A 23,438-nucleotide genomic window follows, 5' to 3' on the forward strand; every position below is an offset into this window, starting at 1 on the left:
ACCGGGCAAAGGCGTAGCTGAAGCGGCCAAAGATAGTTCTGCGACAGGAGAGGAAGCCAAAGCTGCTGAAAATGCAGCAGAACCCAATGCCACTACTTCCGCTGCAGGTGGCGCTGTGGTGGCGGAGGAAGCCGAAAGAGCTGCAGCTGCTGAAGCTGATGCTCCAGCAGATCCACCAGCAGCTGCAGGGGAAAGACGCCGTAATCGCCTCAACAGACCCAGGTATCGGTTCCGCGGTCGTAACTACCGGCTGCGCTCGAATTCGTCCGGTTCGGAACGAGGCGCGCAGGATGATGCCAACGAAGATCCGAACGTGGAGGACATCATCAGACGGCTGGTTGACGAAATCAACCAGGAAGTGAGTGTAAGTTTGTTTCCTCATGTATACGGTGCTCTCCAGATCATTGTTTTTTTTTTTTTTTTTTTTTTTTTTTTTTTTTTTTTTTTTTTTTTTTTTTTTTTTTTTTATTAAGGCACTCCGTGCTCGTGGCCACTGCTGTGCCGGAATCAGTTTTTTTTTTATCTGTATCTTCCTTACCGATACAGTTCTATTTTTAACAAATCTATATTTACATCTGCTTTCACTCTCTTCTGCTCTTTTGCTCTCACACCGAGCAGGTAGGAGAGTGCTCTGCTGTTGGTCCAATCGATTTCCATAAGCCATAGTCCATTACTCTTGCGGTGGTTCGTTTTGCCGTGTTCCTGAGTTGTTTGAGGCTAGCTGCCTGCGAAGTGGGTCAATTTGTCTCAGTCACCATCTGATACTGACGGAGGATGGATGTGCTCCACTATGCACGGTCCTCCGTGCGGCGTCTTCTGGTGGCTGGACGGGTTATTTTTTGGAGGGGCTGGGAATTGAATCCATGACCTTCCGCTTATGAAGCGAAAGCGTAACCTCAAGGCTACGGACCCCCCAAACCAGATCATTGTTGTTGGCAATGAATCTCCATCAAGTGCTCACCAGTCATTTTCTATGGGTACCCTGCATGACTGGACAAAAAAAATCGTAGGGCCATACGATCGGAGAGCACAGATTCAACGCAGAGCATTTTCCAATAAAACCGGTCTGCGGAACACCGTGATATAGTTACATCTGTTCAAACTTCTGGAGTTGATCATTTCAGGATGCCAACGGAAGTCACGACGACGACGATGGCAACAATGATGACGACGATGAAGACGATGTCGATGACAATAGTGATACGTCGTCCGCAGACTCGGATGACTCGGACTCGTCGCCGGCAGTTTCCGGCGATGACGACGATGACGATAGTGATGATAGCGATCGCGAGGGAGGAGCGGAGAACAACGCCAACGAGCAGATCGACGTGGAGAATCTTCCCTTCATGCAAATTGGCAGCGTAAAGTGAGTTTTAGTCTCTTGAAACGCAACACTGACTGATTTCACTTATTCGCTTTGGTACAGAAATGGGTGGAACTATTTCCGTGACCTGCAGCTCCGTCCAGCAGGGCTGTTGTTCCGTGGTAAATCAGCCGTTGGTGGGTTGGGTTACAATTCGTTCGGGTTCCAGTCGCGTGCCTACGGATCGAAACATCTGGTGGAGCGACTGGAGCTGTCCCATCGCCTTTGCGAGCACGACGGTTGTGTCAACAGTTTGAACTTTAACTCGGCTGGAACGCTGCTGGCTAGCGGGTCCGATGACTTGAAGATCAACCTGTGGCACTGGCAAACGAACAAGCTGATGCAGTCGATCAGCAGTGGACATCGGGCGAACGTGTTCCAGACCAAGTTCGTCGATGCCAGTGGGTATCGCGGGGAGATCGAGATCATTTCAACGGGACGGGACGGACAGGTAAGAGAAATTTAAAGTCGATCGACTACATTTGGATCCGGATCATTTGGCATAACGGTCATTTTGCATCACTTTCCTATAAACATCATTGAGGTTCAACATCTATAACGGAAGTTATGATTTTTGTCCCGAGGTCCCAAATGACCAAACATCTATAAGACTCAAAATTAGGCGAAAATGTTTATCGTGCCGCAAGATGACTCATTATATTTGCTTAAAAATTATGCCAATTCGCAGCAATATCAAATAATACATTTTTTCACACATTTCGGTGTTATGCCAAATGTTCATTGTGCCAAACGGGCCTTACTTTTCATATAATTTGAAATCAACAAAATAAATATCCATTATTCCAAATGTACCTACTGCTTTCAATATTTTCTAACACAACCTCACATTGCCGGACAGGTTCGTCAAACCCGTGTTGGTCCGGCCGGGGAGGTCACACGTACGGTACTGTTCAAACAAAGTCAGGCCATCCACAAGATTGCCATTCCGGCCCGGTGTCCGTTCGAGTTTATGACGGCCTGCGAAGATGGTGTCATCCGGAGTTACGATCTGCGTGATAACACGGCCAAACGTGTCACCAATGCCAAAAAGCGACTGTACAGCATCTCGACGCACCCGTTTGACAACGAGTTTTGCGTGTCTGGTAACGACGAATCCGTCCGGGTGTACGATCGGCGGAACCCATCCAAACCGATGAAGTTCCATTACGCCGCCCACATGAAAACCGTAAGTCTGTATGATTGTATCGAACTGAGCTGATTTCGAACGTTCTTTCCCAGAAAAAGGAGCACTACACGGTGACTTGTGCCGTGTACAACAGCACCGGTACGGAAATCCTGGCCAGCTGCAGCGACGAAGACGTCTTCCTGTTCGACAACGTCAACCATGAAGATGGAAAGTTCCTCCATCGCTACAGTGGACACTGGTAATGCTATAGGTTGTGTTCGAGATTCTCTTGTACCTTAAATTAGACTCTTTTCTCTCGCACAGTAACATGAAAACTATCAAAGGTGTTAACTTCTTTGGTCCTAACTCGGAGTTCGTGGTCAGCGGAAGTGACTGCGGAAATATCTTCTTCTGGGATAAGGAGACCGAGGTCATCGTCAATTGGCTCCACGGAGACGATTCCGGCGTGGTGAATTGCCTGGAACCCCATCCGGAGTTCCCCATAATGGCAACTTCTGGGCTGGACGATGATGCCAAGATATGGATCCCGAAGGGAGCTGATGATCAGGTAATATATCATATCTCAACAACAGGGCTGGTAGCAGGTCTCGTTTTAGAGATATCTTAAAAGTCCTTATTTGAAACGGAAGGTCTCTAAAGTTTCTGTTTTAGCCATTATCACAATTTTCATTATCTATTTTGACCAATATCTCTAAAGTTACTTTTTTCATTCATTTTGTTTTCTTAGATTTCTCTCGAAAAATCTTTAGGATTTCTTCTAGTGATTTCTCCAGAGATTCTCAGCAAAAAATGATGGAAACTTTCATCTACCGCGGGCAGTATGTATGCCAAAGGGGATTAGGCTCTGTAGATCTCATTTTTCGGTTTTACTTATCCTAATGAGCCTGCTGGATGAGCTTCTCAGTTGTGATGTTTCAGGAATTAGCTCTCTATACTGCAGGTTCCAAGAATCACCGTTTTTTAGATGCTGTGTAGGTCCTTCTTCAATTGCAGCTCGCCTAGGAACCTTAGGAGCGATTTCAGTACAATTCCGATCGCTGAGAGGACTACCGGAACTATAAGAACGTTCTCTAGGTACCACATCTCCTTCAACTCCTCCGCCAAGTCATGGTACTCATGGTACTTTGCTATCTTGTTGGAGAACGTTGTTTGAACATTTTGGTCCAGCGGTATAGCGATGTCTATGAGTGTAAAGCCTCAAGCACAATGTGAGCGGCAGCGCGGTACAACGGCAAAACGGCAAGCCCATCTTGAGCTACACTCTACTTGTCAGGTCAATGTTGAAAAGGATTTAGTCAACATGGGATTGATAAGTAATGTGTAGATCAAAATGGGCATGCCGGTTTACCGTTGTACCGCGTTGCCGTTCACATTGTGCTTGGGGCCTAACTCGTTTCATCCTTTTGTAATAGACTACAATGTCGGGGCGGTTGGCACGGATGCGGGCGTCCGTTATGATCTCGCGATCCCAGTACAGCTTTATTCAACTATTTTCCAGAACCGGTCAGGCAGGTATTTTGTAGTAGGGCACAAATCGGTCCACCAAGTTGTGCTTGAGTGCAAGCTGTTGGTGCACAATCTTGGCAACTTCGTTGTGACGCTCGAGATAAGCTGATCCAGCTAGTACTGGACAGCCGGCAACGATATGCTCGATAGTCTCCCCTTGAGAATCCTCCTACTGAATTGCACTTCCTACACCGGTCCTCCACGTCTTCGTACAATATACTGCTTCGCGACTAATGGATGAACCAACGTGCGAAGTTCGATTTTTGAGCAACGCGTCGCAACTCGATTTTCAATGCACACGGCGGAGGGCATAGATGCGCACTATAGCGAAGCGACTCGCGACGCGGCGAAGTTGGTCAAAAATCGATCTTCGCACTTTGGTTCACCCATTTTTAGTCGCAAAGCAGTATATAATATACTACATATATACTACAGTATATAATATAGTACATATTATGTACTGCCGACAGTTGTTCGTCGCAATTATCCGGTCCTGGATGGCTACCATGAAACCTTCTGTTTCTGAGAAGAGGTCACCCCGCACCAGCCACGTGTGTGATGCCACTTTATCGTGTTATGTGTTCGAGCTCCAGTTGATAGGGGTGCGTTCCATGCAACTCCGGTTTCCACGTTGTGATCATCTCATCGACGGCTTTGATGTCGCAGTGCAGCTGGTAATCGCCCTGCGCCAGATGCAGGGCGCTGAAACCGTGGTCAGCTTCGCATACAGTGCGGTAAATTTCGTGGCGGTTCTGGGTTTCTACGAAATATGCCCGCAGCTGCTGAATTGGGCGGCGCATTCGGTGCTTGGTGAACGCCACTCGTACTGCTCGTTCTATCGCCTCCATGTCTGTCTTGGTCCACTTTACCACCCCGAAACTATACGTCAACAGGGGCACAGCAAACGTGTTGATCACCTTCCTTCCGGCAGACAAAAAGCTCTTCAAAATACAGTTGACACGAGACAAGAACTTTTCCAGCAGCTCTTTCTTGATCATCGTGTGGCGAATACCTCTATGTTGCAGGAAACCGAGGTATTTATACGTTTCGCCTTCAGCCAGCCATATTCCGAATCTCCTCCTGCTTGTTGGCGCGGAAACACCTGGTATCCATAACTTGACCCCGATGTAGATGAATGGACTGGCATTTGTCGATACCAAATTCCATCCGGATGTCGTTACTAAATGTCTAACTAGCTGCGACAGCTGATGCAGCCTCTGTACTGATTCCGCAAATAGTTTCAGGTCGTCCATTTGAAGGGGGGGTTCATGGCCAGGCAAAACCACAGCGGACTAAACTGCCGTTCTACGCATATTTGTCCCGCGGTCCATAAGGTTTGCATAGAACATGGGACAAGTAGGCGTAGAAGGGCAGTAAAGGTATCGTATTGAAATATCCTCCTTCTGATGCTGAGAGTCCTGGGCTGTAACACAGCTGTACCGTAACACAGCTGTACCGTCGCTCCACATCCCCATCGCGTATTGCGTCAGCCTGATGACGTTCCCGTCTACCTTATACAACTGCAGTACCTTGAGAAGGTACGAGTGCGGTACTGAGTCGTATGCCTTTTTGTCGTCGATGTACGCCATACTAAGGTTCCTTTGCTTTTGAGTAGCTTGCCCTACAATGACTGCATCTACGATGACCTGATCTTTGCAGCCTTGCGTATTTCTGCGACACCCTTTCTGTAGCTTCCACGTCATCACGTTTCCACGCGTTATTGGCGTCGTAATGGTCTTGCGCCTTCCTCGCTATTACCGATGATAGCACTTTGTACAGACTTGAAAGGCACGTTTTTTGTGTTTTGGTCCTTTGGCAGAAGAAATGTGACACCCCTAGTAAAGAATTCCGGTAGCTGAACATCTGGTTTTGTTCCTTCCGCTTCGAACATTCTCCATAACGTCACAATCGTTTCGCACACTGAACAAAATCCCCCGCCATGAATTGAATGATTTTTGCCTCATCCGAGCCCCATACCGATTTTCAGACAGATTCAAGATGATTTTCATCTGCGTTGAAATCATATGTTTACAAATCACACCGAATGAAAATCATTCAGTTTCGAAATGATTTTTAGCCTTCTAAAAGATGTGTAATTATGAATGATTATCATACACCAATGTAACCAATCCCTCTTGCATGTTATTTATAATTTAAAAGAATTCGAATTGTACGAAATAAGTGCAGTTTAATGATGATTTCACTCATAAATTTATTTAGTTTATTGTCAAGTTAAGCATTATCACAAGGAAATGTCAATTTGTCTGCAAAACGCCTGCCTGAAGCGAACATCAGCCGACTGCTGTGCCCCACATCAAAATCCTTTTATATGGAACCTTTAAAACAATAAATATGTGCTACGAGTAAAAATGGGTTGTTTCATCACAAATGCAATTACCTGTACTGTAAAATCCATCGTAAAAACCACGGAGAAAAGCCTAATCTTTGGGAGAACTAACCACACCACTGCCGCCATATTTATACTAAGAGAAGATTTTCAGGAGTGATTTGGAACTATGAATCATTTGCTTTCCAAATGACACCTTAGACGATAATTGAATGATTTTATGTTTGGAACATGGCAGATAATAAAATCTGTCAATACTTGTATGTTATTCATATGTGTTATTATAACTCAACTGACAACTAACTGTCATACGGATGTAAACTGAAAATCAGTTCAGAATTGGATGATTCTTCTTCATAAGCTGGTAGACGCATCATATTCTTCTATATTCATTCAAAATGAGGAATATGAAGATTTAAAGCCAAGTGAATTGCAAATCATTCAATAGAAGACTGAAGTTTTCGTTCAGTGCAAGAGCACTCAACCGCTGTACATTAGACCTATTCATATTTTCAAGAATGTCTGGAAATCAACCAGTCAACCAATATTTAGATTTTTCATGTTAAAATGAACTTCTGGTCAAAATTTCAATCAATTTGGAGAAAAATTAGGTGTGCTTCAAATCAATTATGTATTTTCAGGATAATTTCAAGCTATAAAAAATCATAACTACCGAACGGAACACCAAAAATTATTGGAAATACCTCTACACAGTAGTTGATTCAATTCTACGAACTTTTGTCGAACATGATTTTACGATTGGAGCAAGTTTTAACATAGTTTGGTTGAGGTTTGTGCTTCGAGGTTCTTGAAAATCACTATTTTTAGGAAGTGTTCTCTCTAAAAAACATACCTGTATGAAAATTTAGGATTTTTATCTTCCAGAACATGATGACTACACATATCTATAACTCAATCCCGTTGAAAGTTAAAAGTTATCTTACGAAAATAAATTGTAAAAAATAGTAACTTAGGAAGCACATATGTGAATCCGCTGTGGGGGAGCAAAGAGCACCATCGTGAGCTTTGTGGAATGTAAAAAATGAACAGGTTAGCACTGCTTTTTCTCAGTCGATGATGATGATTGTTTTCAAATCGTTCTGAATCGTCAATTAAATGCGATCAAAACAATCATCAATCGAAAAGAAAAAGCAATGCTAACTTGTTCAATTCATTCATTCGTCGGTACATGTGTCATGCGTGATTTAACTATCATCAGGTTGCGATGCAGTGCTCGATCTTTGGGCATTTTTTGTAATTTATTGCCTTAGGTAACATGTAACCTGTTAATCGTTAATGAATTCATAGCTTTACAATGTTCTATTCCCGTTGACTATGGTATGAAAAAATAATGCCAATGTGTGTTTTTTGTACCATATATATTAAAAAAACTGTGATTTCAGGGTACTGCGGAGAACAAATCTCGATCAAACAATGTTAAAACTCAATTTGATCTTATTAGCGTGTTCGACAAACTTTAAGAGAATAGAATTAGCTTTCAAGTAGTGGTAATAGCAAGTGGTTTTGATTTCCCAAATGCTAGTTATGATTTTTCAAACCTTGATATAAGCTCAAAAACACATTTTCAACTTGAAGCATATTGAAATCTTTATCAAATGAGCTGAAAATTTAACCACTCATTGTTCTTAGCATGATAATTCGGAATATTGCTTGACCGGTAGATTTTCAGACATTTTTTCAAATATGAACAGGTCTACTGTACATGGATGTCGAGGGTCTCAGTGGGTGTAGTTGAATCACGACTATCACTCGTGATCGATGCATCCAGCCCAACAGAACTCCTTCTCGACGTATTGATCTTGTCATCTCCTCTCCTGTTTCCCTCTGCACTTCCAGCTAGATGTACTCCACTTCTGCAGCGGTGAGCATATTATGAGACATAATTGCACGCTGCCGTGTGTACAGTTGTTTAAAGTCAAGCTGATGCGCAAAGCGAGGGAATCGCTCGTTGAACATCCCCAGCATTCCTGATCTGCCAGACATGTTCGTCTCCATCCTTGTGCAGACATAGTAGCAGCTAGCAGTGAATCACATACATATCCATCTCCCTCGTCCACATGATCCGTTGCCGTCGGCCGCCTACCAACGTGAGTGATTGACGTCTATCAGCCACAGTAACATCGGTAGGTGCAGCATGGCTTTGGTGATTTTTGCTGCTTCCGTTTCTGTTTTGCGTTCAGGGTACGGGCTGTGTAGGTTGACTGGAAGGCCGCTCGACGATACTCTGTCCCCCGTCCCAAGACCAGCTCCATTAGGGGTTCCCTCCTCGGGCGATCGCATTCTTCTATTCCTCATCGAGCGTGTCTCCATTGATGGGTTTGCTTTCATACCCGGAAGCTATGGGTTCTGCATTGCCATTTAATCCAATTACAGTGCTTAAGGTGAAAGTTCATTGAGCACGTAAACATAATGTTGCCACCCGCTAAAGCACCCTCTCGAGCCACCCAACAAGGCGGAGCACAATGTTATGTGCGCCGGCCAAAAATAAATCATCATGTTCCATGTATACCTCCATCCACAGAATTTTGTAGGCAGTATTACTAGCACACGTTTCATACAAAAGTATTATTGTCGGTATGAATTCATCAACAACTTCATAAAAGCTCAAAATCACAATTTATTTCATTTGGTAGTGATAACATGTTTTTTGACCAAAATTATAAGCATTTTTCACACCATACGTGTGTTGTTTACTTTTTTGGCAGTTTTCTCCTCTCTTCTCTCGCTTCTCACGGACGGAGAAAGTTGCCATCAGTATGCATTTGAATTCTACAGTCAATTGTACTGTATAATATCTTATATTTATTTTTGCTAGTTAATTGCGTCGTACATTGTTTTTCTCACGCATAAAAATGTTTTGCAACACTTGTGACATTGTACACCTTTTGAGTGTTACGAAATTGTAAAATACTTGGTTGTAGCAAGTGTATAATATCCAAAGTTTCAATTCCAAACATAAAAACTGACATCACTTCCAATCAGTGAGAGCGGCGCATCCGATTCATAAACAATGTTGGCTCAGTGAATTCGCATTCCGGTGCTGTTTTCGAGCACAAATTGCCTAATATAAGTGATTTATTGCTCACAGGAGCATTGTGCCCGAAAAATCAAAGTGTTTCAAGTATTGCATTAGATTTTTGAAGTGCTACGGTGAGTAGAAATAGGATTAAAAGTGAGTTTTAGAAAGGGTACCGAAAAGCCAGCAAGCAGTATCTCGGTGCGTGAAGAAGAAGTGATTCGGTAGTGCGTGGTATTTTTTAACACAAATCACAGCAATAACTACGTGTTTGCATTCAAAAACCGGTAATTTATGAAAAATACATTATGGAATGCTTTCAGTTAAGAAACCACCCCTCTACAATAGGCCTCCAATCACGAAACGCAACATACTGTTAGCCATCTATACTTTGGTAGCGCAACTAGTCAGATGATGAGAGATTTGATTTTTCAAGTATCCATCACATGCCGCTGTGGGGAAAAATGTTTTATTTTCCTGATATAAGACGGTTCACAGTGAAACAGTTAGGCGGAAAAGGTAGGAATATCCATTCTCTTTGTTCTACTTACGTTTGTTTTTTGTATTATTGCACTACTTCCATAAAAATTGAGATCCGGCTGGTAGGAGCACTAGTTTGAGGTTGGAAAACCAGGATATGTGAGGTTAGTTTCATTGGAACTTTCGCCTGAGCGATTTTTGCGCTTGAATAAAACACGTTTCGGGACATTCTCCGCTGCCCCTAAAAATACCATTGGGTAGATAAATGAATTCTCTACCATTGGATCTCATTCAATTTCATACATAAGTGAAGTAAGCTATGAAAATAAATGTTTTGTTCCGAATGTTTTGAAACCATGAATGAGTTTGACATTGCTCTCGTCAACCATCATCGTGACGACAGCAGCTCACCCCACCGGACGAATTGTCGTATTGGGAGCGAATAAGGTTACTAACTTCAAATAATCATTTTTGTGATCGCTCTCGAAAACACTGTGAGAAGCGTGGGAGGAGGGAGCGGAAAGTGAAGGGGGAAGTAAGGTGCCATGTTAGAGGCCATTTTGGTACTCATGGAGATATGTCCTTAATAGCTTGGTTTTTACATCAATATAAAGCTTTTGATCCATTCTTTAAAAAAAAATATAAGAGTTTTGTAAAAAAAAAAAAAATTGATTTGTGTTTTGCCTACGTCGTGAAGTTTGTGCACATGATCATTTTTACTTTCTACAAACAAAAAATTAAGAATGAATGCCAATTAATTTGGCTTCGTTTAAAATAATTGACATGCCCTAATTAACAGCACTACTATGCCAATCCTTTGCACTTCAAGAACACATAGACAGGGCTGGTAGCAGTCAAACAGCAAAATAATAGTGACTTTAGTGACCAAAATGATCAAAAAAGTGACCAAATAGCGACCAAAAATTGACTTGAAAACTACAAGTATTAGTCTTAAAAATGACTAGAAATAAAAATACCGTCAATTCACCGTGCATTTAAAAAAAAATCTGCACTTGAAAAAAATATTTAATTTTTACAAATCATTTAAAGCAAACTGGAATACTACTACAAAGCGTAGCTATCCAGCTTTTTACGCTGGCTATAAAACAACAAGGGGTGATTTGACTTTGACATGTCTTAGCTACCAATTTTATAGTTTAATCTTAGTAGGCAATAATTTGAGATTGTTTATCAAAATGTAAATAATTTTCACTGGCTTTGTTTTGCAGCAACGTTTTTTTGTGTTGTAATATCTACCCCATTTTCATCAAATTTTTTTTTTTCATTTTAGGCATAAGTGGACCCCAATTTTATACATAGAAAGCGTTTCTGATCGAAAGGAGAGCATTTTGTACGCCATCTTTTGCTTGAATATTCAGACAATCACAATCAGCAAACATAACGGAACCATGGCGAGCTCGGCCGTTAAATTTTTGATAACTCCCGTAAAAAGTCGCGGAGAAAGGGGAAAATTTAAACATGAACATTTTCAAAAGTCTACAAGACGTGGTCTGAGTTGTTCCAATATCGATCGTCGTCAAGGTATGTTGTGTCGTTTATGAACAGTACTTTGCTATTACATAACTTGAATCATTCCCGGACTGGCCGAACAACTAGCTTTTTTCAGTACTATGATTAGCAATTGTTAGGGACAGTTGAATGGAGAGAGAAAGGACGGTAGAAGGCAAAGATTGTTTTAAATCCTCCGCAGTCCACACCAACATAACGGAAAAAGGGGTCTTGAATCGCTGCAGTCACGCTTCGGGCTGTTCTTTTAAGCGAGATTATCCCCTGAATTTTTAAAAGGTACCTACATATATGTTCACCAGTCTTCGATAGTCTGTGTTGCACAAAACTCAAATATTTTCATTAGTATTTAATTAATAGACTAATCAATTAGACACCGACGTTTTGTTTAAAACACTCTTGCACAGCTTAGTCACATACCAAGAATTAACAGGAATCAATCCATCGGATGGTTGCTACCATATATCTAAAATGGAAAAATAAGTATTGGACAGAAACATATGAAAATAGTTTTAAAACTCCCGTTCGCTGTAACCACGAAATTTTGACGTTTCTCTTCTATCAACATGAAAAAATGTACATCGCAAAGTTTGCTTTGATGATACCATAAAAATATTATAGTGTGGGCAAGATACGTCGAAAAGGGGTGATTTAAAGTTTATAGCGAGCTAGCGTAAAAAGCTGGATACCATAATTCAGGGAAAATATGAAACTAGTGATGCATAACAAAAAATACTTAAAAACTATGTTCACAAATGTCGTGTTAAGGTCGCCTCGTACTGTTCTATGTCACCATTTACCGCGCGTATAGTTTTCGCCATGATTTAATTTTGTATCTCGAAGAAACGTTGTTGGCGGACAAACTATGTTGCTAGTAGTGTGCGCACACATTTTTAAGGGTATTCAAATCTCAATTTACAATAAAAGCCATAGAAAGTTGAAAAAAAATGACTAAATAATTATTTTTTCATTAAAATCGTTATATGAGGTTTGACCACTTCTGATGCATCTGTTATATCGCAATTATTTCATGCATTGAAATGCACACTCGATAGATTTGCAATTCATGGCTTGCTCAAACCTTTGATTGTTATTCTTGTCGAAGTGTCAAACTCATTTTTCTCTAAACTTGAGAAGAGCTGTGCTACCTCTCCCAAAGCATGGTCGACCCAATTATACTAAGAAGGACTAAGAACATTCTTCATTGGAATATCGGATATCGATATTTAAGTTACTTCTTCATTAAAAAGGGCAAAATCTATGAAGCTGATGAAAAGTTGGACTGCAGCTACCTGTTAGCGTCAAATCGGTCACATAGGTAGTAAGGATGGGATGCTGGCGTGCTCAAAGAAAAAGAAAACTTGTCCAATATGAGTAGGGATTGCTTTGTTGTAAAACCAACTACACCCGATTCTGTTTTTGCACGGGGGATGCGTACCGTGCAAAAAAAGTTTTCAGTTCAAAATTTCAAAAACCGTGTAAAAAAAGTAACACCATTTCTCGACGTTTCATGTAAAAATAAAGTTTTGGCAAAAAATTTTGTATGGAAACTTTTTTTGCACGGCCGTGTAAAAAAAATCCGTGCAAAAACAGAATCGGGTGTATTTCATAGATAACAGATCAAAAGCGTAGGAGAGTTTATCCAGATATGGCTATTAACACGCTGTGCTACGTGTTTCATGACCTAAAGACCAATACTGTTCTCTCTTACAAATCTGATGATAGGCTGTCCACTTGCTGCCATACATGAGCAGTATTATGTCATATTTCAGAAAATATCTGTTCCGTAAAGAACATATTCAATAACTACGTGAACAATTTTTGTATAACTAAGCCGAAAGAATATTTGTGGAAAGTCCAAGGCAAGAATCCCAAAAGCAATATAGAATAAGACGTTGATGCTCAATTTGCCCCAAGTGGAGTTTAGAGAAATAAAACAAGATATTTAGACGAATTATGTCCATGATTTTTTTCCTTCCGCCTAGAATTGTAGCAAAGAAATCGAAGCGAGTTTCTGTCCGGCACCAGCAAAGCACAGAATGTAGGTTACTCGGTAAGGCAGTTCCGATAACTTTTGATTTCAATCTGTATCTGCAGGGACGTGGGACGATGTATATTTTATCAAATTTTATCAGGTTAAACTCAATATATCCGTTCTAAAGCAACAGCTTGGCAATCTGAAACGATTAAAATTTGTTGTTAATTGCAGAAGTTTAATTTATTAGGCAGAGTAAAACCTAGTGACACAATTTCGAACCTTTAACAACAAACAATTGCACGTTGCTATAGCACGGCACGATAGTACTGGCCAGTGCTAAGCTGATGTGAATGTCGGAAAAATGCATTTGATGCAAACTGATGTACATTAGATGTACAGTGAAAAAGTGATCCACCCCTTGGGTTTGACTGTACTGTCCAAACCATTTCATATTCATTCAAAAACAAAATATGAAGTAGCTATATCACGACATATTAATAAATCCTATATTGTCCTATAACTTCATGCCTTTTACACTAATGCACGGTAATAGGAACCATACATTGTAAGAAGGGTCGATTCACTGTGCATTTGTAGTTCAACTGAAACACAATAAAAAATCTAATTTGCATAAAATCTTATGGATCATACGATGAAATGCATCTTACTAGCAGTATCTACAGCGAAAACTTTTTGAAAATGTGAAAAATTCTATACTCTAACGTTAAAATGAAAAATGCGAATTTTGAGCGTTTCAACTGAGAGTGTTAAAACATCTCATTTTTAAAGAGAATTCACATAATTTTGACTACATAAACTAAGTTTTTCAAAATGCTTTGTGACAAAATCGCTTTATATCATCAGTTTTTTCATATTGTGCTATCAAAACAGTATTTTGTGAAAATTGTATGAATATTCTGTAGGAATCTGTATAGGTGCACGGTGAATGGAGGCCGCACGGTGACTGGTGACTTAACGGTACGTTCAATGTGTATATTAACCAATCTACATATTAGGCGAATTTAGAATGTAGAGAACTGCATTTTTCTTTCTTATCAGTTATCTGTCCGATATGAGACTTGATTGTCATAAATGGTCAAAAAGAGATTTTATTTATCATTTTTCAGTGCGCATCGTACCTTCGTGCTGTGCGTACACGAATTCTCTCTGCTCTTGGAAGTTTTCTTAAAAACTACCTAAAGCAATAAAACAGTACTTTTCAGTGCTACACAAACAGTACTTTTCAGTGCTAAAATTAAAAACGGTACTTTTCAGTGCTACTTAAACAGTACTATTTTTTCTACTATTGATCCCTTTACGATCCTTGTTTGGACCCGTGCCTTCGATTTTTCGTTGGACCCGTTGGCGAAAGCTAGCGGTGGTAATCCTTCTTGGACATCGTCTTGGGAAAAAACCTTTCGAAGGTCACGTCTTCTTTCGTTTATTAATTAAACATGGTATCAACAACAAACAAAAGGAAGGGTGAATCTCTGAATTCACTACTTCCTTCCAAAAAAGTGGATTTTAAAACTGTCACTACACGTGGCAAGAATAGAAGAAAGGACGCTTCCCCGGAATGCGAACTTTCTTCCAAGGGTGAAATGAATAATTGTATCGAAATGAGCAATCAGTTCGATGCTCTAGACAAATTTTCCGAACACCAAATCGAAGCAGCCTCTAGCCCAGGCTCTTTGATTCAAGTGAGGAAGCAAAGAGTGCCGCCTATCGTGGTCAGTTGTTCCGAATTTGGGGGATTTAGGCAGGAGATCTTGAACTCCATTAGGGGAATCAAGGTTTCCTTCCAAATCGCAAAGAAAGGAGACTGTCGCGTTTTGCCGGAAACTCTTAAAGATCGTGAGCTTCTTCTCAAACATCTTGAAGAGAAGAAGCACAAATTTTTTACTTATGACGACAAAACTGAACGTTTGTTCAAAGTTGTCTTGAAAGGTCTCTCAAGTGACTATAAGTCACCTGAAGAGATCAAAAATGGAATAAATGATTTACTTGGATTTTCCCCAGTCCAAGTAATCATTATGAAAAAGAGAACCCAATCTGGCATTGTTCGGAAAGGGCTTTCTCAAGAATTTTATTTAGTTCACTTTAACAAAAAAGAACTAAATAATATTAAAGCTTTAGAAAAAGCAAAACTTTTGTTTGATGTCCGTGTGACATGGGAACATTTCCAGAAACCTGGAGGAAATTACCAGAACCCCACTCAGTGCCGTCGGTGCCAAAAGTGGGGTCATGGTACAAAAAATTGTCGCATGGATGCTAAATGCATGATTTGCGGAGGTTCTTCTCACGCCAAAGACGTCTGTCCAGTGAAGGAAGATACCACCAAATTCATATGTTGTAATGCGGGGCTAACCATAAGTCCAATTTTTGGAATTGTCCTTCACGCAAAAAGGTCATTGACGCTCGTGCCAGGCAGATGAAAGATAATATCCGTTACGATAACGGTCGTTTCCGGAATTTGCCTGGTAGAGTATCGAACAATGCTCATTTTTCAGTTAACGATCGCTTGATTAGGAATCATACCCATCAGGAAGATCATAATCATGCTCATTCACAAACTAATTTTAATTCGTCGGGTAGCCGTTCGAATCTTTCTATTTCGAATGTATCTACCCACGGTAAATCCTTTGCCGATATCGTAGCAGGAAATTCGAACTCCTCCCCTGTTCGATCCATGGGTACCCATTCTACTTGTTTCAAATCAAATGGAAAAAACCCTACCGCCACAGGTAACTCCGCTTCTTCGTCTACCGGAAATTCCAATGGGAAATCACATGACATGTCTGCTTCTGATTTTAATTTTCTAACTGAACAATTGAATCTAATGATTGATGCAATGTTCAAAGCCACCACTATGACTGAAGCAGTCCAAGTAGGTGTTAAATTTACAAATCAAATTGTTATTGGATTACGTTTTTCTAATGGATCCAAATAATAATTTAAATATTTTGAATTGGAATGCTCGTTCTCTGAATGGTTAAGAGGACGAGCTGTTTAATTTTCTTACGGTTAATAACGTGCATATAGCAGTTATTACCGAAACGTATTTAAAACCTGGATCTAAACTCAAAAGAGATCCTAACTTTTTTGTTTATCGTAATGATCGACTTGATGGGGCATGTGGGGGAGTTGCAATCATCATTCATAGGCGTATAAAACATCAACTGTTTTCATCATTTGAAACTAAAGTTTTTGAAACTTTAGGTGTTTCTGTTGAAACACAGTTTGGTAAATATACTTTCATAGCTGCCTATTTGCCTTTTCAATGCTCTGGACAGCAAGTTAATTTGCTCCAAACTGACTTTCGTAAATTGACTCGCAATAAGTCAAAAATTTTTGTCATTGGTGACTTTAATGCCAAACATCGGTCATGGAATAATTCTCAAAGTAATTCCAACGGCAGAATTTTATTTGATGAGTGCTCTTCAGGATATTTCTCAATTCAATACCCTGATAGCCCTACATGTTTTTCCTCTTCTAGAAATCCTTCTACGATTGATTTGGTCTTAACCGACTCTAGTCATCTTTGTAGCCAACTGATTACTCATGCTGATTTTGATTCTGATCATGTCCCTGTTACATTTCAAATATCCCAAGAAGCGATTCTCAATCCTATCAGCTCCACTTTCAATTATTTACGAGCCGACTGGAATATATATAAAACGTATGTTGATTCCAATCTTGATGTTAACATTTCTTTAGAAACTCAACTTGATATTGACAATGCTCTTGAAACTTTAACAAATTCCATTGTTGAAGCCCGGAGCATTGCAATTCCAAAATGTGAAGTAAAATTTGAATCCGTGATTATAGACGATGATCTTAAACTCTTGATCCGTCTTAAAAACGTGAGGAGAAGGCAATTTCAACGCACTCGCGATCCTGCTATGAAAATTATATGGCAGGATTTGCAGAAAGAAATCAAAAAGCGTTTTGCTCAATAAAGAAACAAAAATTTTGATAATAAAATTTCTCAATTGGACCCTGGCTCTAAGCCCTTTTGGAAATTATCGAAAATCTTGAAAAAACCTCAGAAGCCAATACCGGCATTGAAAGAGGAAAACAAATTATTACTAACTAATTGCGAAAAAGCTCAAAAACTTGCTATGCAGTTTGAAAGTGCGCACAATTTTAATTTAGGACTTACTAGTCCAATTGAAAATGAAGTTACTCAGGAGTTCGAAAATATTCTCAATCAAGAGAACGTTTTCGAAAATGCCTGGGAGACTGATTTGGAAGAAGTGAGAACTATTATTAAAAAATTCAAAAATATGAAAGCTCCTGGCGATGATGGAATTTTCTACATCCTCATCAAGAAACTTCCAGAAAGTAGCTTATCATTTCTAGTTGATATATTTAACAAATGTTTTCAATTAGCATATTTTCCTGACAAATGGAAAAATGCTAAGGTTGTTCCAATTTTAAAACCAGACAAAAATCCTGCAGAAGCTTCTAGCTATCGTCCAATCAGTTTGCTTTCCTCCATCAGTAAACTTTTTGAAAAGGTTATTTTGAACAGAATGATGGCCCACATCAAAGAAAATTCAATTTTTGCCAATGAACAGTTCGGATTCCGCCATGGACATTCGACCACTCATCAACTTTTACGTGTAACAAATTTGATCCGTTCCAACAAATCTGAAGGCTATTCTACTGGTCTTGCTCTTCTAGACATAGAAAAAGCATTCGACAGTGTTTGGCATGAAGGTTTGATTGTAAAATTAAAAAACTTTAATTTTCCAACATACATTGTTAGAATAATTCAAAGTTATCTGTCAAATCGTACACTTCAGGTTAATTATCAGTACTCCAGATCTGAAAGACTTCCTGTAAGAGCTGGTGTTCCTCAAGGCAGCATTTTGGGACCAATATTATACAATATTTTCACATCTGACTTACCTGAGCTACCTCATGTCAAAAATCTTTATTTGCGGATGACACAGGCCTCTCCGCCAAAGGTCGAAGTCTGCGTGTCATCTGTAGTCGATTGCAAAAAAGTTTGGATATTTTTTCTTCATACTTGCAAAAATGGAAGATTTCTCCTAATGCTTCCAAAACTCAACTAATAATATTCCCACATAAACCAAAAGCTCTTTATTTGAAACCTTCAAGTAGACATGTTGTCACGATGAGAGGGGTTCCAATAAATTGGTCAGATGAAGTTAAGTATCTAGGGCTCATGCTAGATAAGAATTTAACTTTCAAAAATCACATTGAGGGCATTCAAGCCAAATGTAATAAATATGTAAAATGTCTCTATCCCCTTATTAATAGAAAATCAAAACTTTGTCTTAAGAACAAGCTGTTGATATTCAAACAAATTTTCAGGCCAGCCATGTTGTATGCTGTACCAATATGGACTAGCTGTTGTAATACCAGGAAGAAAGCTCTGCAGAGAATTCAAAATAAAATTTTGAAAATGATTCTGAGGCTTCCTCCCTGGTATAGTACCAATGAGTTACATAGAATATCCAATGTTGAAACATTGGAACAAATGTCAAATACAATCATTAATAATTTCAGGCAAAAATCGTTACAATCTTCTATTGCCACGATTAATGCGTTATATGTTTAGGTTAAGTTAGGTTAAGTATATTAAAAACTTTTTTTTTCTCTTATAAGCAGGTGAAATCAACTCACCTGTAAAAAAACTGAACTGCTACGGCAAATGAAATGTAATATGTTGTTAACAAAATGTTAATTAAATCTTAAATTTGTTTCACCAAATTAGGATGATAGTGTTGTCAAATAACACAGAACACCTAGATATAAGAAATGAATGTAATGTTTGGAATGATACTAATAAAGAAATTAAAAAAAAAAAAATATCATTTTTTACGAGACAAACAATAGGTTTATATAGGTTCCTATGTTATATTTCTTATACATGAACACTGGTAAACAAACTCGTGATAGAATTTTAGCAAAATTCCTGTACATGAGGAACTTTCTGGCAAAAGTCCATTGCAAATTTTGAAGTAGAGATGCTAAAAGAATAACATTGCGTAACAAAGCTGTCGAATAAATGGAGGGAAAATGTTTAGTTAAATTTCAGAATATTTTGAAAAAAAAAATCTGACAGAATTAAAAGTTCAAAAACAAACGAAAAATAGAAACTCATGCTAAATTTGTGGCGGATTTTCTGTAAAATTAAGGAGCCAAATAAACAATAACTTTAGAACACAATTGATTATTGTCGAACTCGAGACAAAACAAATTAGATGAATGTCGTGCATAAAGAATTAGAACATGATTCCATGCGTACTTCAAATATCTATATTTCAACTGAACATTTCAATAAATGAATTATTGAAAATAACCATATAACTCAGTGGAGACTCGTAACCTCACGTTTTATCTGATTTACGACCCTGAAAATGACTAATTTAGCAAATTCAGATTATAAAGCAAACAGTAAACGATAGAAATCGCATATTTGTTGCTGAAATTCATGAACAAGTGGATTTGACGTTAAAGAATGGCCACTGAGAATACTATTGATTAATTATTATCATCCAACAATGTTCTAACATTCATTATAGAAAAACGTTTTTTATATAGAAATAGTTGACGAAAGTCGTATAAAAAACAGTGTCAAGGGTTAATCAATGGAAACATGTATTGTTTATTTGTTGAAATTTCTAATGTAATGTCTGAAATGCTTGCCAGCAAAATTAGTACTCGCCTTTGAAGTCCTCGACGAGTTTCTGACAAACTCTTTGAATTTTTTGGTTGCTATTCCTAGCCGTCTCTGGCTTATCTTGATTTTGATGATGTTTTTTTTTTTTTTTTCAGAAAGCTGGTTTTGAATTCCTTTTGTTTTGATTACTCAGATCAGATATTGATCTAGGTTTTCGTCAAAATTGAATAAAATATTTCGGACAAAAAAATTCATCCCAATGTTGCTTTCTAAGTTTTGCCAGAATGTTCTTCAAAATTCTTCCCAGGAAATTTTTAAATTTTCCATTGGAAATGTCTACGGAATATTCACTTGAATTTTCCAGAAAGTTATCCGGGAGGGCGGAGATGAACCAGCCTCGGGCTGAATTTCCCCAACATAAAGAGGCAATAATAATATTCAGTAAACTCTCCACATCTCGATATCTCTCCCTACGTCGATGATAGGCCTTTTCACATGACGTCTCAAATCAGCTGATCGGGAAGCACTTTGACAGTTCTTCTATGAAAATGACAGGCCCGCGTTAGCACCGGTCCTCCACCGATGTAAACAAATGCATAGACGGATCTGTCACATGAAAAGGCCTATTGCTTCGGTCCCTTCATTCTACAAACGATTTCGCTCTCCACATCTCGATATCTCCATATCTCGATGTATTATTGTTGATTTTTTGTTCCCAATTTTCTCTCTATATGTCAATATGAACGTTATCTATGGTTACTAGACCAGATTTAAGCGATTCAGAACAATTTGGAAACTCGAAAATAAGTTTGTTTGTTTATTATTTTTCTAGTAACGGAGTGATTTTCAATCTAGTGTTCATTTAATTAATGTTCTTTGTCTCGACCTCTCCCTATCACGATGGTCCTTTCGATATCAAGATGTGGAGAGGCGACTGTAGTTAGCTGGAAGTTCCTATTTTTCTTGAGTCAAGAATCTTGACATTTTGATTTCAAAATCACATTATTCTTATTTTTATAACAACAAATATCTATTTCTTTCTGTTTGTGTTAGATAAGCTGACCCAGCCTTAAATTTTATTATTATCAGATCACAAAAAAAGTGACTTTAGTGACCATTTTCCTGAAAAAAGTGACTTTAGTGACTTTTTGTTGGAAATAGTGACTTTTTAGTGACCTAGTCACTAAAAAGTGACTTGCTACCAGCCCTGCATAGACCCTACTTATGAAACTTATGATCTGGTTTTTAAAAAAAGGTTAAGCCACGTTAAGCGTTTAATGAATCATAATTTGACTGATTCATAAGTTATGATTTATGGCAAGTCTAAGTATTTTTGGCTCAGTGTAATACTAATGAAGATGTGTTGAGGAATAAAAACAACTGGAAATATCATTCAAGAAATGCCTGATCGGATTGTTTTAGAAATCCTTATAAAAAGTTCTATCTCTTGATTCTTGTTTGGTCTCATGTTGCAGGTCCCTAAAGTTACTGTTTTCAAGACACTCTATAGCTATACCAGTCCTGCAACTAAAAGAAACCCCATTCCAAAACTATTTCAGCACGAATCGCCCGCGTTTTCCCGCGAAAGCTTGGAACGATGCGTGAGGCGAAACTTGCGGAACCGCCAGGCCAATCGCTGTACGTCGTCTAGCGAAGATCGCATTCTGGATTTTCTAATGTTCAGCCGGCAGGGAATTGGTGGTCGCTTACGCCGCCCCTTTTCCTCGGACAGCGAAGATCAAGCGGATGGCGATGGTAATGGCGGAGGAGGTGCCGGCGGCGGAACCAGACGGGGCGGGGGTGGAAGGCGCGGCGGCGGTGGTCGCGGAAGCGGTGGCGGAGGCGGCGAGGACGACGACCGCATGATCTTGCAGTGTAGCCAATCGTAGGGGAGGATGGATATCAGCCAACCATTGCGACTGGTGGTTGTGGGGGCAAGATGGAAACATTGTGATTTTAGTGGAAGTTTTCTAAACACACACCGTAAGCGTTCGTTATCGGTGGCGATTCTTTCATGAACATTGTTGCTAAAACAGTAAATAAATAAAATGGTACTGCGAGGGCAGTCTTGTTTGTTGTTAATTTGAAAAATTCTGTTAAGACTGCCAGATTATAAGTTGCTGATTCAGATTTTGTCTCTATTATACTCCAATGTTTGTCCTAGAGTACCGCTACAAAGCGGAAGTAAAATGCATAGCGGTGCAAAACTTCCCAAATGAGATTGAATGTTCTAGTAATTTGGAGTTTAAAAAAATTAAAAGGACAAATAAAATGCGATTAGCTCATTTCAATGTAATATCTTCATTTCCCTCATTTCTTTTTTTTTTTTTTAATTTTTAGCCCACACTGTTCGAGGGTAACCTGAAAATGCAATTTTAAGAGCAAAATAAAATACATTTATTGCTAAAAATATAGCTGTGAATCGTAATAAAATGTTTTCTATCCGAAAGTCATGGATTTTTACTCGATCTCCGCTTCGATACTGTGGTGGCCAACATGTGTGGAGCTGCGAACGGTAATCTGTGGCATCGTCGACTGGCCCATTTGGGGAGCAAGCATTTGCAGACACTCGTTAAGCATGACATGGTAACAGGTATTCCTGAGGAACCAGGTAAATTGGATTTTTGGATTGATGGCACCGATACAAAGTCAAATAGTGAATCTGTGCATAGGTCCATACGAGACCGACATTTCGCTTTCGATCGAAAACCGGTTTGCATTCCCGTTCACGCCAGCAAAATCAAGTGGGCCGTGGGTTCGAACGAATAGGATTCGATCGAAAGTTGGATCCGCCGTAAACGAGAATGCAGGTGATAAAATAATGGATACAAGCAACGTGATACAACTGTATCACGAAACCCGTTCACACTGAATATTATGGTGATACTGTTTGACAGCTGATATTATGATTCAAATTCTTATTATTTTTACCAAATTTCATTGTTTACTATCTCTGCCAAAATCTTACAGCTCCGGAAGCTCCCCTAGGAAGTTTTTTTTTGTCTAAAACCTCCACATCCAGATGTTTATCGGAAAAGTTCGTACTGGTGGTTCCACCAGGAAGTTCCTCTTCGGAAATTCTTCCGTGTAGTTTCTCCAGCAGCTGCTTTTGGTAGTGTATCCATGAGATTCCTCCGAAAGCTCTTAAAGGAAATTGCTTCAGGAATTTGCTGAAGGAAGTACCTTCGGAAAGTTCTTTTGGTATGTTCCCTACGGAATTGTGACTTCCTTTTTAATTTCCTTAGGAGTTCCCTGTGAAATTTCCTTCGGAGTTTCCTTTAGATATTCGTTCGGAATTCCCTGTGGAATTTATTTCAAAGTTTGATTTGGAATTTCATTCGGAATTTCCTTTGGAACTTTTTTTTGGGGTTTCCTTAAGATTTTTTTTTGAAATTTCT

At 39.3% G+C, this 23,438-nt stretch overlaps 1 protein-coding gene and 1 long non-coding RNA gene across 2 annotated transcripts; one reads left to right on the forward strand and one right to left on the reverse strand.

Annotated features, from left to right (window-relative positions):
• The first annotated feature begins 1,188 nt into the window (after positions 1-1,188).
• On the forward strand, positions 1,189-22,336 carry LOC5576175 (DDB1- and CUL4-associated factor 8). Its single transcript, XM_021841972.1, has 6 exons — positions 1,189-1,366; positions 1,427-1,814; positions 2,223-2,549; positions 2,603-2,748; positions 2,814-3,057; positions 21,600-22,336. The coding sequence occupies exons 1-6, from the start codon at positions 1,347-1,349 to the stop codon at positions 21,927-21,929; spliced, it is 1,455 nt and encodes a 484-aa protein (XP_021697664.1). The 5' UTR covers positions 1,189-1,346; the 3' UTR covers positions 21,930-22,336.
• On the reverse strand, positions 6,209-6,871 carry LOC110675922. Its single transcript, XR_002499921.1, has 2 exons — positions 6,415-6,871; positions 6,209-6,352 (listed from the first exon to the last, which is right to left on the reverse strand). It is a non-coding gene; the product is annotated as an uncharacterized LOC110675922 (long non-coding RNA).
• Positions 22,337-23,438: the final 1,102 nt, after the last annotated feature.

Source organism: Aedes aegypti, chromosome 2 (genome assembly GCF_002204515.2).
Source record: "Aedes aegypti strain LVP_AGWG chromosome 2, AaegL5.0 Primary Assembly, whole genome shotgun sequence".
NCBI lineage: Eukaryota > Metazoa > Arthropoda > Insecta > Diptera > Culicidae > Aedes > Aedes aegypti.